General features: G+C 39.8%; 1 protein-coding gene across 1 annotated transcript in view; it reads right to left on the bottom strand.

The window, feature by feature from the left end:
• Nucleotides 1-14563, bottom strand: part of LOC111592727 (fork head domain transcription factor slp1) — a 34442-nt gene extending 19879 nt beyond the window's left edge. The window contains exons 1-2 of the mRNA XM_030223477.1: nucleotides 14407-14563; nucleotides 13781-14352 (exon numbers count right to left, since the gene is read on the bottom strand). Coding sequence (XP_030079337.1) covers nucleotides 13781-14352; nucleotides 14407-14563 — 729 coding nt within the window. The remainder of the gene's footprint in view (nucleotides 1-13780; nucleotides 14353-14406) is intronic.
• Nucleotides 14564-15900: the final 1337 nt, after the last annotated feature.

Below are 15900 nucleotides of genomic sequence, written 5' to 3'. Positions count from 1 at the left end.
ATCTTACTCTCAGTTCGCAGTCGCCGCCGCTGCCGTCGCAGCAGCCTCAAATCTCAATCTGAATCTCAGCCGCAGCGCACGCAGTCAAGAGATGAATTTGACATGCGTCTCTGATGATGATTTATTTTCATTTTCGTATTTTTAATTCACTCTGCGCCATTGTCGAGTCGAGAGCGTGTGTGTGTGTGGGGAGTCGTGGCCGAGGGTAGCGGCAGGGGAGTCGTTGTCGTTGCTTTGGTGCTTTGGTAACGGGGGCGTTGCGGTACGCATGGCATGGGACTGGCCGGCACACGGGCATTATCGTCGATGGCAAAAAGTTAATGATAAAGATGATGACCATCAGAATTGGAATAATGTATGTGGCTCTGGCTCTGGCTCTGGCTGTGGCTCTGGCTGGTGCTGTGGCTCTGGCTCGATGGATAGATGGATGGACAGGCTGGCAGACGGGTGCCCAGATGGACAGACCAACTAAACTAAACTGAGATGCAGACAAGAGAGTGAGAGCGAGAAGTCGAAGACTTCAACAGATTGCAGACTGAGCTGAACTGAACTGAGCTGAGCTGAGCTGAGCTGAACTTAACTGAACTGAACTGAGCTCAACTCAACTGTCCCGAGGTCTGAGGCCATTTTTATCGAACCGCAACGCAACCATTGTTCAGTTCTAGTTTGGGGCTGCGTTCTTCTTCTTCTTCTTCTTCTCTTGCCTCTCTCTCTCTCTTTTCATATTTCGCTCCTTGTGGCCATCGGTTTGGACAACGCCTGTCGCCCTCAGCTTCAGCTTCAGCTTCAGCTTCAGTTTGGGTTGCCTCCTTTAGCCATTAACCTGCTAAATTACGAATGAGGCAAAGTGGATTTAACTTTGCTCTTCACTCCACTTGCCCACACTTGATGCGATATGTGGCCCGGCTGAGGCCCCTGATCCTGGCAATGATTGCAGTCAGCAACAAAATTGTTTCACTGTTCTTGTCGCCCATATACAGCTGCCCTTTTGCTCTGTCTGTCTGTCTGTCTGTCTGTCACGCCGTCCGTCCGGCTGTCGTCTGTCGTCACAAATACGCAGGCAACAAAATCTGAACAGATAATGACCACTGTTCTCGCACTCAACTACAAGATGAGCGGCTGATATGACGATGACGAATGCGACGATTTTCAAAATGTTGCTCGACGACTGCCTGAGCCCTGTTCTGCCTGCTGCTGGTTGTAGTTGGTGGTGGCGGAGGCGGAGGCGGTGATGATGTTGAAGTCAGCAAGATAGACAGACGGACAGTCGGACGGACGGGCAGCCGATGATGGTTATGCCCGTTGCCCGTTGGCCGAGAGTTCTTGGCCGGGCTAAGGCTGAGAATGTGGCTTGCTGTGTCCTGTTATTGGAATAATGAGTTTTTAGTGATGCGCATCGATTTGTCAATTGATGATTTGTTGTTTTCGGTTCTCAGTTTTCAGTTTTCAGTTTTCAGTTTCGTTTTGTTTGCCCTTTGCTTCGTCTCGCTCATTCCCCTCGACAAGTGGAGTGGCATGCGGTACATGCATGTCCATATCATTAATTCCACTTTTGTCATATTGAGAGCTTTACAAAATTTGATTAATTGCATAGCTCGCATCATGGGGAGTGAGAAATTGTCACAATTGTAAATGTCCCTGCGTGAGACGCTGCATGTAATATCGAAAAAGGACTCGCTGTCATTGATCTCTCGATTAATTGATGAATCGCCTTATCGCTGCCACGCCACTTATTTACGGCCTCTCAATTAAGTTGCGCCCCAAGAAACCCTCATGCTCAGCACGACAATCAAGTAGATATATATATATAGTTAGTTATAAATAAGATCGATTATATGATCATTATGATCCTATGGTTATTTATTGTTCCAAATTTACTTTTGGCAATTTTATTTCATGCCAGTCCTGAATTGGCTTCAGTTGAAAATTATTTTTGAATTTTCTATATATAAGTCTTGGCAAACAGTTGACTTATGTATTATAATAATTAGTTCAAGGGACTCATGAATGCTTCCCAAGCTTTTCCTATATTTCATCTATTCATGAATATCTTATATGAAATTAATTCCTAACCCTCAACCAGTGTCAACTTGGCCAATACTCCAAGCACTTTAAAGTCATATTTAGCTCCGCCTGCGTTGCCGTCTTGGCATCGTCCCTTGGTGGGCCTCTACGGCAAGGCATAAGGCGACCAGAACAACATTAGTTTCTTGTTTTTGGCCAAAACAAGACGAGTCGCCTAGGCAACTCAGCGTTCAAAATGGACAAAGTTCCAGGCGTCATGAACCAAATCAAAATCGAGTCTATATAACTCACGAAAACTCAAGATTCTCGATAGTTGTTGAATAATAAAGAATGATATATTATATACGATAAATGATATGTGATAGCATATACGCAGAATAGCACGATCCACTTCCCGAGCACAAATTAAAAAGAGATTTTGAAAAATTGCATAACGAGAATCCTAAAGAACATGCGATTTCCGCGCTAAAGCTATAAATACATTCTTATTGGAAGCGATATCCAATAAGCATTTTTATAATAGAGAACAGAAAAATTCGAATTATAATTGAATATTAAATTCTTGCTGGACTTTACTTGACTCAGCTGCAATTAGTCTAAGAACTGCCAGCAGCAGAGACTGGAAGCTGGCATTTTGTAAGCTGAGATTCTCCCTTGAGATAGGTAGAAGGAAAAAAGCTTAAGCTGGATTCCGATCTGAAAGGTAAGCCCCATCTTAAGTGAATCAAACTATTGCCAAACATTAAATGAAATTGAATTCTCTATGCAAACAACGAGATGAAATGCAGAACAAAGGCACAAAATTAAAGGAAGTCACTTAAACACGCATTAATATGCAAGAAAAGCCTGACTGACTGGCTGATTCATCATTGAGCATATTGTGGGAAAGTGTTTCCTTATTTATTGCGCAATAGGAAAACAATCTAAAATGTTGAAGCAGCCACTTAAGAAATCAGCAACAATAACTTGCAGCGGGTAGAAGGTTAAACGGCGGCGGCAGCCCCTTGCTACATATGCTTCGATATATAGAATCTATATGTATATATCTACATAGCTTGCTCGCATGTGTGTATCTTAACCCTTTTGTCTTTCTGGTAACTGCTGAAAAACTCGGCTGCCCAAGCTGCCACTCAGCCGCTCACTCGCCCATCCATCCATCCATCCATCCATCTAACCATTCGCGTCCTAAACGCTCGTCCTTATCGCTTGAATTCCAACGGGCTAGAACGAATTAAATGCTTACATCAACAAAGGGTCCACCGAAACCTCTGGCAGCCAATGTCAAAGACTTGCAAAGTGCTTAACCAAAAAGCTGAACGAAGCTTAGATACTCTAACTAGCAGCTGAGACTGAAGTCAGTTGGTTCTGTAAAGACGTAGGAAATTTGCTTGAGGCTCGGCAAACAGACGAACAGACCGATGTCCGCAGGATCACTTATGATCCTTCGTCCTTCGACAACATATGTTGACCTTCTACAAGGCCATGATCAAGCATCGAATTCAGTGAAGAGCATCAAAATTCAGGTATTCAAACAAATTCAAAATGAAATGAAAATAAAAGAAAACACATAACAGTGGAAAGTATATAGAAGAGTGTGGCTGGAGAGGTACACTTTGCCCTTTGCAGTTGGCAGTTGGAGTATGCTTATAAGCCGGGCCAGGTGTGTGAGCCTTAGCGGTTCAAATCGCATTGACGTGTGTGCCAAGAGAGCGTAAAACCTCAAACACGTTGCGTAACTTTCGTGCGTTACAGTTGAACCGGAAACGGAAATCTAATAGACCAAAGCATGCATAAGTGATGAAGCGAGAAACTGTGCACCCCGCTGCCAGCAGCTTCTGACCAGGCGAAACCCTTTTCAATGCTGCCCAAAGGGCCGCTCGTCGAATCTTATCAGAATGCTTCAACTTTCGCCCATCACGTTTGCCTTTTTTCTTTTCCCTCTTCCGTTGATTTTTCTTTTTTTTTTTTTTTTGCATCATTTTCATGCGCTTGCAGCATTAACCCGCTGTTCAGTTAGGGGGTGTGGGGGAGTTTTTCTTTTGGCAAACTTTTGCAGCCGCAACCATCTGTGTGTGTGTGTGTGTGCGTGCGTGTGTGGCTCGGCCTTGATATTGTGAACACATGTTTTCAGGAAGATTACCTTGTCAATCGGTTCGTTGAACGATTACTTTTCAAATGTTTTCGAAAACTAAAAACCAACCGGCGTCATTCTCTACAAAAAGCCAAGAAGAAACACCCTACTCCAAAATAAAAAAAAAAAAGGAAAAAAACAAAACCCAAAATCCAAAAAAATACAATCTTTGCCGTACCAAAGCTGTCAGACGTGTGTTGCCCAAAAAGATTCACAACTTCCTTCCTGCACGGCAAATAGAAAGCAACACCAGCAACAACAACAGCAACAACAACACCAACACAGATGGAGCTCAGCGACAACATTGTTTTATTTCTCATTTCACAGGCAATGCAATAAAATCGCCTAAATATGCTACTCAGAAGGTAAATCGTTTCGGTTTTCACAAACAAAAAAGAGAGAAGAAGCAGAAGAATCAGAAGAAGAAGCAGAGATATGCTTCATCTGCATCGAAAATGCGCCCCGCAGTGCAAACATTGGCGCCTTCGCTAACCGGCCCAGAACTTTGTGTATTATTAAAACAAAAAAAAAAAAAAAAAATAAACAACTACAGTTCGACCTTAACGAAATAAATATGACCTATATATGTGTGTCTATTTCGTAGTGCCAGTCTATTCCAAAATGTATACTTTCATAGATGATCTCAGCCTCGTTTGCTCTATTATTATCATTGTTACAATTATTATTGGTATTATCATTGTCCTAATGCAATCAATACTATCATTATTCGCATTATCACTATTCTTACCATCACTCGTCCTATTATCATTGTCATTATTATCGTTATAAGCATTGACATTATTGTTGTCATTATGCTCATTATCAATATTATTACTATCCTAAGTATTAGTCTCATTCTCATTGTTATCATTACAATCATTAGTAATTATCATTACTAACAATGATGTGCTTTCATTACTGAGGTCAGTGGCCATATAGCAGAGTTCCGCCTTAAAAGCTAATACGGAATAACGTCCGGTTACCAGGTGTAGCAGAAGGAAGTTCTTCAATCTGTAAGCAACTAGAGCAAGTACAGCTCGAGGAAGCAGCGGTTACAGTGACGACTTGTCTGACCTATAAAATAAAAGGGAATTATTATTATTATTATCACGATTATTATTATCATGATTATTATTATTATCATGATTATTATTGTCATTATTATCATTATTACTATTATTATTATTATTATTATTATTATTATTATCATAATTATTATTGTTATTAATATTATTATTATTATTATTATTATCATAATTATTATTGTCATTAATATTATTATTATTATTATTATTATTATTATTATTTTTATTATTATTGTCATTATTATTATTATTATTTTTATTATTATTGTCATCATTATTATTATTATAATCATTCTTATTATCATTATTATTATTAGTATTATTATTTTATTATTTTTATATGCAAAATTCTACTATAATTTTCAATGAAGACAAATTTACAACTTGCTTGATGGAGTTAAACATTCCTATCCAGCCTTTCTATCGAGAATTTCTTCGTATATGTTATATATATAAAAAAAATATATATTATATTTTATATTATATTATATACATATTAAATATATAAATTATATATATATTCAATATATATTTTAAATTTATTACCTTAAAAAAATAACATTTATCAACTAGAATTCGAAAAAAATTTTAAAAATATTAGGAAATTCATAAAAAGGCTGAGATTTGGTATATTACCAACTTCCTTAGCAGTTTCGACTTTACTCAAGTAATAAAATAATATAATAAGCTGTTAAAAATTTTAGAAACATTTTTGTAGTTTGTATTATGTTATTTCGACTATATTAGATATCAAAGTTAAAAATAATTTCACAGTTTTCCAGGTAAGATAGAAATTGGAAAAACTTTCAGCTGTAGCTGATTTGCATAGTCGTTAGAGCCTGGACTTAATGCAGTACTGAAAGGCTTAAAGGGACGCCCATCTGGGCCAAGATCATTTGGCTCTGGCAGAGCACTTTAAACGAATGTGACGACAGGATGCTCGAGTATACGATGTCATTTATTTGGCAGGAAGTCAATTATGGATTCGGCTTAATTAGAGTATCAATGAGATATGCACATATACATATATGTATATGCATGTGTCAGTGTGAACAGCTAGTGGCTGGTCTATTGGTCCTATTAGCTGGGCTTATTGCGTATTACATGTCATCGGCACAGGGACCATCACAACATTTGTTGTCGTTAATAATTTAAGAACTGACTTTGTGGCATTTTTAATGGTTGCATATATAATTTTTTTTCTTTCCTTTTGTTTTTCCTCTTTTGTTTTTGTTTTTTTTTTGTTTTTGGTTTCCCCGACAAGTGGCCATAACGATTTAGACGATTGACAGCTGCGAAGTGGGTGTCCATTGGTTACCTTTTTACCATGGCTCTCTTGGCCATGCCGACAGTTCTTCTGCTGCTGTTGTTGCTCTTGCTGTGGCTGTTGCTGTTGTTGTTGTTGTTGTTGGTGTTGGTGTTGTCTTTGCTGTTATGCAGTCCGTGCCGTTGTTAAGTTTGTCATATTTTATGAGCCGGTTACGTCCGGCTCCGGCTACGGCTTCAAGCTCCAAGCTAAAGCCAACAGCAACGGCAACGGCAACGGCAACGGCAACGGCAAACAGCGCCCAGTCCATTTTGGCAGCTCGACTGCCCTGGACTGGGGCCCCCTCTGTGGAGTGATATATATGACAGGCGGATTTTGTTTTAGTGGCATGGGTGACAATCCCTTTAGAAACTTTTATTTATTCACGCATGTTGGCAAAATGTGCCCCTTACACGCAATTCAAGAAGAGCGGCTAGTCAACTTGCAACAAGGACGACGACAACAACGACGACGACAACGACAACCACAAAGACAATGAGACAACATGAATTGGACCTGACTTATACACATTGCATATATAGCTATATGTATGTGCATATATATATATATATATATATATATATATATATATATATATCTGTAGCTGCGCGTGTATTTGCTTGAAGCTATTGCATTATTAATTATTGTTAATTAGCCACATGCATTTTTTTGCTCTTGCAGACTAACAGGCGGAACAAACCAGCCCAGCGGACTGACCGACTGACTGACACCTAGCCCAACAAATCGACTTGTAATTGTCTCAATTAATAAGGACGAAAATAATAGACAAGAAAGAAAACAAGTTTGCATTCATTAGCATTTACGCACATGCTGTCAATAATTACACAACATGTCATAGGACTGCAAGGAGAGATGGTGAGATAGAGAGAGAGAGACGGAGAGGGAGGGGAAGGAATAGAGATACCAATTGAGATAGAAAGATAGAGACAAGGAGAAAAGCATAGAGACAGGGCGAGAGAGAGAGCCATAGATAGAGAGAGAGAGAGGAAAATCTAGAGATGGAGAGAGATAAAGAGAGAGATAGCGAGAGATATATTTGAGATAGAGAGAGAGCGATAGAGGGAGGGAGAGAAAAACAGCCATAGGCAAATTAAGAATGCGAGAGAAAGGATAGAAGAGAGAGAGAGCGAGACGTATGTTGAAAGTGGAGTAAGGTTTTCTGGGAGATTTGAGATTTAACCCTTAGAGAGCACAGACTGGAAGCATTAAGCAAAAGTCCAAAATGTGACCTTAAAGCTTCATTTGCAATTACCGTTGCAAGTTCTATATGCAAGTCATAGAAAATCATAAAGTGAACGTGGAAGAATCAGGAAGATATAATATGAAGTCAACAGTACGCTGCCATTAAGTGGCATAGGATAACAAAATCGACATGAAGAAAAGGGTTCAAGGGTTCAAAGCAAGCATTGATGTCACTTCTACTACAACTATTTTAAATCATATTGAATAGAGGCGAACATAGAGAACAAAAGAACAGATAGTTCGAGCAGTTATCAAAGTAAAGTTAAGTAAACTTAAAGGAATCAAAGCTATTTGTTCTCAAATATGCAAATCGTGGAGAATTCCATGTTTTGGCTACTTTAACAAGTTTTGTAAATAATTTAATTATGTTTGTGATTAGCTGCCGAAGGCTGGTAGCTTGGGAAAGACAGAGTGCGGGCAGCCAAACAAAGGAAATCGAAAGGCGAAGATTCCATGGACAACGGCCACAGGTCGTTCGGTACAACGAGCTGCCAGCACAAGAAATTGCCAAATACACCACGAAATGGGCTTAAAATAAAAATAAAAAAACGAAGAACTTTTCGCATTCTGCTTTTTGGCATGTCGAGTGGAGGCGGCGCCAGCGATCGTAACAGTAACAAGAGCAACAAAAAAAGAAGAAAACGAAAAAGAAGAAGCAGATGAAGACAATTGCAAAAAGGGTTCAAGGCAATCAAATGGTTTATGTGGCCCAAGTTGTGAGTGGAGCAATGTGCAAAGATGAAAAACGATCGCCAGATTTGGCTGCGGGTCCCAGGCTGCTGGCAGCAACAGGTTGGCGCAGTGTGACCAGAGCTGCGTGCAAATTGTCCCAGTGAAAGTGAGTCGAAAGTAAGCGTGTTGACATTACCTTGACAGCACTTAATCCTATTTACAGGCAGTTATATAGTGCGGCGTGATGAAATCGTAAGCTCCCAGCTCTGACTTAATTGCAGTTTATTCAAAACTTAACCAGTTCCACGTTGGCTCCAAATTCATCTACCGACTACCATGTCCAAGTCCAATTTGATTTGTCAATCAACGGAACAACTTTGTGAATGTGAACCTGGTACACTCGACACTCGACACTTGACACTGTGACACTGTGACACTATCACTTTTTCTTAAGCCAATTTGTCATCCAGCAGGTCCACAACTGGGTCAAGACATTAAAAGTTAACTTAACTTAACAGAGCGGATTGAACTTTTACTGTTTAGAGTAGCTACCAGCTATGTCCTCTAGAATGTATGGCAGCAGACAGCTCTTCTATGCAATTCTCACAACTTGAATAACTCAAAACTGATATTCGAATTCTCTTGTCTGAATTTCCTGCATTACTGACTGCTAAGGCATCTTTTTTCAGCGACTAGTTATGAGCCTAAGCTAAGGCAAAGAAGCGTAGTAAGTTATGATTAAAGAGCAAATCGTATACCTTAAACAGTCAATCTTAACTGATCAACTCACTTCTGTACATTGAAGTCCAGCAAGACTCGCACGACTCCTTAAGGCTATCCACCTGACACCTGTGTAAATCAGCCACCGCAGATTATGTCTAAGTAGAAACTACTACAACAGATTGCTAGCTCGCTATCTATGCATATGCAGGAGTCTGCCTGCTGACGGCTGTCTGAGCATGTCCTTGTTGAGAAGGATACCTGGGCAGCAGCAGCAGCAGCCGTATCGTCCGGACCGACGTGCAAACTCTCATGCATAACATGATGTAATGTGTGACATGTACGCTCCCTTAATTGGCTGCATTATTTATGAGCCAGGACTTGGGACTTGGACCGTGGGCATCCACTGACCAGCCATGACAACCCACAATAAAAGGGTTGACATATGGACACACAAGCGCACATGTCTGTGTGGGGTGGGGCTCTTCAATCACAACGTCAAGAGAGCAAATTTGTGCTGGATGCCCGGATTTGGTTTCGGGCGAAAAACTATTGTATCGCTCGGCTGCATAAAATATTTACGAACTCAATTTAGCATAACGAAATGTTTTTCGTCTTTCTGTTTATTAGCTGACGGCCAATAGATGGACGCGTGTACGCAGGACATGCTGGAGTACAGTCGGGCCCATTGATTATCAAGTCAGTTGAGTTCTTTGAGTTATGTTCGAGGCATGCAGAAACCATTAATTAAATGCCATACCGATTGCCCCTAATCAGCCAGTGTCATTTGTCTGCGCGTTTCCAATCAGTTGTCCCCAAGAAAATTCGTGCGCGGCGTCTGGGCTCAGCCCAGGGGAGGCGCATTGGCCATATCTATTGGGAATTCTTTTCTGTTAGTCAAAGCTTAAGCATATAAGTATATATGTGTTATATATATGTTATATGTATATATATATATATAATGAGGCTCACTGTATGAAGCTCTAAATCTGAACAGACATCCGGTTGAGCGCGCAGCACTTATTGCTGACCAGTGTTGGGTATTATGCCAAGCAGAAGACAGCTACACTAAAAGAAATTTCGTGCGCTTTGCATAAATGCTATTGCTATATATGAACTGTATGGAAATATATCAAAAATTGACGTTTCTAGTAGCTGAAATGCTAGAGATATTAAGACTTTATGCAGCTCAACTCTGAAGACATCTGAAGCCACTTTGTTTCTTAGCGTGTATCAAAAGTTATGCACATACATCTCTATATATATAAATATATCTATATACTGCAGTTGTCTGTGTGTGTTTGGAAAACAAGTCGCGGATCGCGTCCTCGGCAAGGGTAAAAATAAATTACTTTAAACGGTTTCGAATAGCAAATTGCAGATTGTCATTTCAAAAGACATACCTTGCCACACATATCAGTGTCAATGGCTAGGGACTGTCTGTTGGCTGGGGCACGGGGAGCGGGTCAAGATCTCTGACTCTGCATGTGTGTGCGTAAAACTTAAAATGACGAATGACCACAGAACAACACACACACACACACACGCACACATACACAGAGAGCAAGAGAGACATGTATAGGGATAAGGGTTCTGAAATCGGGATCAGAAGAAGTAAAGCCATGAACGGCAATAATAAAAACTTCAAAACAGCATTTTCGCCAGAATTGAGATTGGGTTGAAATTTTTATAATTGAGTTTGAGTTTCAGTTTGAGTTTGAGCAGATTTCGTATTCCTTTTTCGTATATATTTTCGTTAATCTCTTCTTTTGTCCCAAGCGGGCGACTGGCCATTCTCCCCGAGAAGCAATCAGCAATCAGTTAGGAAGTAAGCAAATTAAAACGATCCAAAGTGGAACAAAGTGCGCGTTGCACATAAATATAGAGCTCAACTATTGCAGCTTTTGTGAAAACAGAAAACAGATAGATAGAGAGAGAGGGAAAAACATCGCTATTGCTGCTGAATTATTGACATCTGTTGCTCAGACGCCAATCGGCCAACAGATTACTAGCAGCAGCAGCAGCAGCAGCAGCAGCAGCAACAAGCAACTGGGGGCATGCCACATGCAGCATACTGCATGCAGCTTCTCGTCATTATGCATGTTCGAACATTGTACACACACAGTGTGTGTGCACTGTGCACTTTACTCGATATCGTTATGGCCATGTAGAGCTGGCCAATAATAAGTACGAGTGCAGCAGCACAGCCAACAACTTGCAACTTGCAACTCCCAACTCTCGGCTATGGCTGCAGACAAATGCAATTTCGCTGTCCGATCATCGATCCCTTCTGTTTTTATGCTCGCATGTGGTGCACTATACCAATATGTTGGTGGTTCGGTGGGGCAGTTGATGTTGTCGTCGTCGTCGTCGTCAATCGTCGCATCGGCTCCAGGCTGAGGCTGTGGCTCAGTCTGAAGACCACTGGCACTGACGCCCCCTCTGCCTCGTTCCGGCTCGGTTTTTGTTTTGGCCTAAGCTGTGGCTGCTGCTGCTGCTGCTGCCATAGTATCAAGAGCGTGTAGCAAAATTCGTGCCGTGACCGCCCCTTTCAATTCTGTATTATCAGATTAGCTCTTTTCATAAGCCATTTGTTGTTGTTGCTGTAGCTGGCGTAATGCTATTGACCGCTAGCATTAAGTTACGAGCCAAACTTAAGCCAGCCAGCCAGCCAGCCAGCCAGCCAAGTCAAGTCAAGTCAAGCCAAGCCAGCAGCCATATGATGCTCTATGATGTTGTTGATAATAATAACAATAATAATAATAACAATAATAATATTAATAGAAATAAAAATAAAAATAATATTAATAATAATAGCAATAGCAATAATAATGATGCTGATCATCACGACAGGTGTAGCTAAGAGGCAATGCCAAGTCATAAGAGCCCAGCTTAGTCCACGATTTGGCCATAATTATGCATCACAGCAGCAGCTCAATCCGCGCTTAGTATAATTGAGCTTATTTTAAGCATTTTAAGTAGCATTGAAGCTAAGCTTGTAAAAGCATCAAGTGTTTTGCCAGCTTACGCAACCAGCTGGTCGAAGTGCATGGCTTGCAGTAATGGCAAAAGTTCTTACTAAGCTAACTTTAAGAAGTAGAAGTGTGCATAATCCTAATCAGCTTTTGCTTGAAAGCCAATAAGCTGTATCTTTGAGTTCTGCTGACTATTCTTTGTATTTTGCATTACTGAAATTGTTCATGAAAATAGTAGTTCATGAAAATGTTCATGAAAATAGTAGTTCATGATAAAGTTCATGAAAAGTAGTTCATAAAAATAGTAGTTCATGGTAAAGTTCATGAAAATAGTAGTTCATTAAAATGTTCATGAAAATAGTCACAAAAAAAATATTAGTTAGTGAAAATAGTAGCTCATGAAAATAGCAGTCAATAAAAATATTTATAAAAATATTATTTCATAAAAATGTTTATAAAAGTAGTTCATGAAAATGTTCAAAAAAATGGTAATTCATGAAAATGCTTATGAAAAATGTAGTTCAAGAAAATATTAGTTAGTGAAAATGGTAGCTCATGAAAATAGTAGTTAATGAAAATATTTATAAAAATATTATTTTATAAAATTGTTCATAATAGTAGTTCAATGTTCAGTGGAACTGAGCCCTTTGATTTATGTTGCGTGTATACATAAGCCTGAATCAGTTACATCTGATGACTATGTCATATGGAACGTAGGAATTATATCTTATTATCTCAATGATGTCTACTTACTTTGGCTCTACAGTAAGGAACAAGCAAGCAAACATGCTTCCAGCAAAAGTCAGCTCAGTTTAAGAACAGTCAGCAGTTCTGTTATATATTATAAGAGAATTAAATACATATTTTGTTGGGTTTTTTAGTTTTTATTTTAAATTGTATAACTATTTAAGATTATATCTAGATAGAAACTATTCATGATTAGATCCAACTTCTTAAAGCTATTTCTAATAATATTTAGTATTAAAATTATATCATATTCTATTATATATCATATCTAAGCTCATATCATAGCATGTCATATCATATATAGATTAGGAAAATCCTTTAACTTAAACGCGTTCTACGCCATGGCAGGTAACCTTTGCTCAAAGCTATTATTTAAGACAAAAAAAAAAAACTGAAGAGAAGACACACACACATACACACACCTATGCACACCTATGCACACCTATGCACACCTTCTATATCAGTTTTGAACTTATTTAAAATTAGCTAAAAATTAACGCCACAAGCTTTCATTCGGTTGTTGCATCCATTTGCTGTTATACGCTGATGCGTATTGCTCCTGTTGTTGTAGATAATAATTATGTTGTTGTTGTTGTTGATAATGGTGATGTTGGAGTTGGTGTTGGTGTTGGAATTGCTGCTGCTGGTGTTGCTGATGTCGTTGGTAGTAATTGTTGTTGCTATACCGTTGCTGCTGCTGTTGCTGTTGCTGCGACTGCGACTGTGTCTCAGCCTGTGTCTGATGGTAAGGCGCTGATAAGGTCCCCTGATGCTGCGGCTGATGTTGCTGGTATCGTTGTGCTGCGGCCGTTGTCATAGCCAAAGTGCCCATGCCCATGCCCATGCCCATGCCCACGCCCATGCCAGCTCCAATCGGATGCTGGCCGCTCTGCATCATGATTGGATGCTGCGGCTGTGCTGGCTCTGGCACGATGGGAAAGTAGGCAGCGTGCGGCTTGAAGAGCTGCGCATAGAGCACAGCCGCCGCAGCTGGATTGCTGGTCAGCTGCTGATAAGGATGCGCATAGCCATGGCTCTTGCCATGAGCCACTGCCTTATTGCGGCTCAATAGTGAGCTGTTGCTGCGACGCAAACGGCCCGTTGTCTCGCCAATGGTCAGATCCTCGGCATACGGATCCAGTGCCCAGTAATGACCGCGTCCGGGGTCGTCGAGGGCGCGCGGCACACGCACAAAGCACGGATTCAAGCTCAGATTGTGCCGTATGGAGTTCTGCCAGACGCTCTTGTGATTCTGATAGTAGGGAAAATTATCGGCTATCCACTTGCAGATGCCGCTCAATGTCAATCGTTTCTCTGGACTCCTCCTTATGGCCATCACAATTAAAGCGCTATACGTAAATGCGGGCTTCGCATCCGACATGCTGTTGCTGCTGCTGCCGCTGCTGCTGCTGCTGCTGCTGCTGCTGGCTGTGGGGGAATTGGTGTTGCCATCTTCAGAGGATGCATCCTCGGAGCTATTGCAGGAATCGCTCGGGCTGGAGCTAATATAATATTTGTGTGACTCCTCTTTGGCTTCCACCTCCACGTCGACCTGCTGCCGCTGCTCCTCTTCCAGATGCGTGCTGGAGAGCAGCGAGCGTATGGAGAAGCTAGACTGAAACACGGGCGCAGTATCCATGGATATGTTTGAAATGAAGGCTCTTCCGATGTGATGTGTCTGCTGTAAATGTTCTCAATTGACTGTGATCGGCTTTCATTTGGCCAGGTCTATTTATTCAAGCGACATTTGTGCCCGGCTATCGAGAGGGAATGTGCGCAAGCTGCGGGATTACGACTGTATATCCTGCGCCATAGATTAAATTAGCTCTTCTAATCGCCACTGGGCCACACATCGCATCGCCTTACGAACTGCAGATCAATGAAAGCCAAAGCCATGGGATTCATTCATTGATCCCAGCTGAAGCACACACAGCTACTTAGTTGACAGACTCGAGCGTTTTTGGGATTAGCCAACAGCTTTTTAAATTGGATTAATTCTACCTGCCCAACACTCCCATTCTCGGCGCCCGCGGCTCAGATTCGCGAGACAAATCCCTTCGAGCCGTCTGCCTGCCCGGCTGCTTTTCCGTTGGTCAAAGACCCATCAAATCAGGAAATATTTGTAAATGTTCGTAGTACTCAACTATATTGATCTCTCCTGAGTAGTTGTATTTAGCCTTAGCATTGGGTACAATGTAGATTATTGTTAGTATTGCTATTATTTTTAGCATTAACTAAGTTGTATGTTTATATAATATGAATTAAATTCATTTTTTATAGCATTCTTATTAGCATTAGCATTAGCATTATCATTGTCATTGCTATTTTGTTAGACTGATGTATAATTTATTTATTTATATGTTACGCGGAATATTGCTTTTTTTTTAAATTTTTTTGCTATTTTTATATTTTTAGTATTATCATTGCCATTGTTATTGTAATTACTGTTTTCATTAGACTGATGTATAAGTTATACATTTATAGATAATGAAGAATATTTTTCTATTATATATTATTTTTATTATTATTAACATTAGCATTATCATTCTCATTGTCATTGTCATTGCTATTTTTATTTAACTGACATATAAATTATGTATTCCTATATAATGAAGAATATTTTTAAAAAAATACTATTGCTCTAGCACTAAGACTACTAGATGACTCAAGCAACCACAGGCGACTCAAAAGATTTAATGAAAACGATAAATATGAAAAGAAGCTATATATATGGATTGATCTCATTGGAACCCAAGCCATCCGGTTAAGTAATATTATTGTTAACAAATTTGTTTATTGTATTATAGTATAAGACAGATTGCAAATAAAAACAGCAATTAAAAATATAAAATTATATATAAATATAATATATAAAATAATAATAATATAATACATATTATATTATTATCATTAGCATTATCATTGTTAATATTGCTTTATTAAACTTACATACAAGTTAATATTGTGAACTATGAC

This window comes from Drosophila hydei, unplaced genomic scaffold (genome assembly GCF_003285905.1).
Source record: "Drosophila hydei strain 15085-1641.00,03,60 unplaced genomic scaffold, DhydRS2 tig00000215-arrow-arrow-pilon, whole genome shotgun sequence".
In the NCBI taxonomy this organism is placed as follows: domain Eukaryota; kingdom Metazoa; phylum Arthropoda; class Insecta; order Diptera; family Drosophilidae; genus Drosophila; species Drosophila hydei.
The sequence above is the reverse complement of the archived record's forward strand: the minus strand, read 5'-3'. Positions and strand labels throughout refer to the sequence as shown.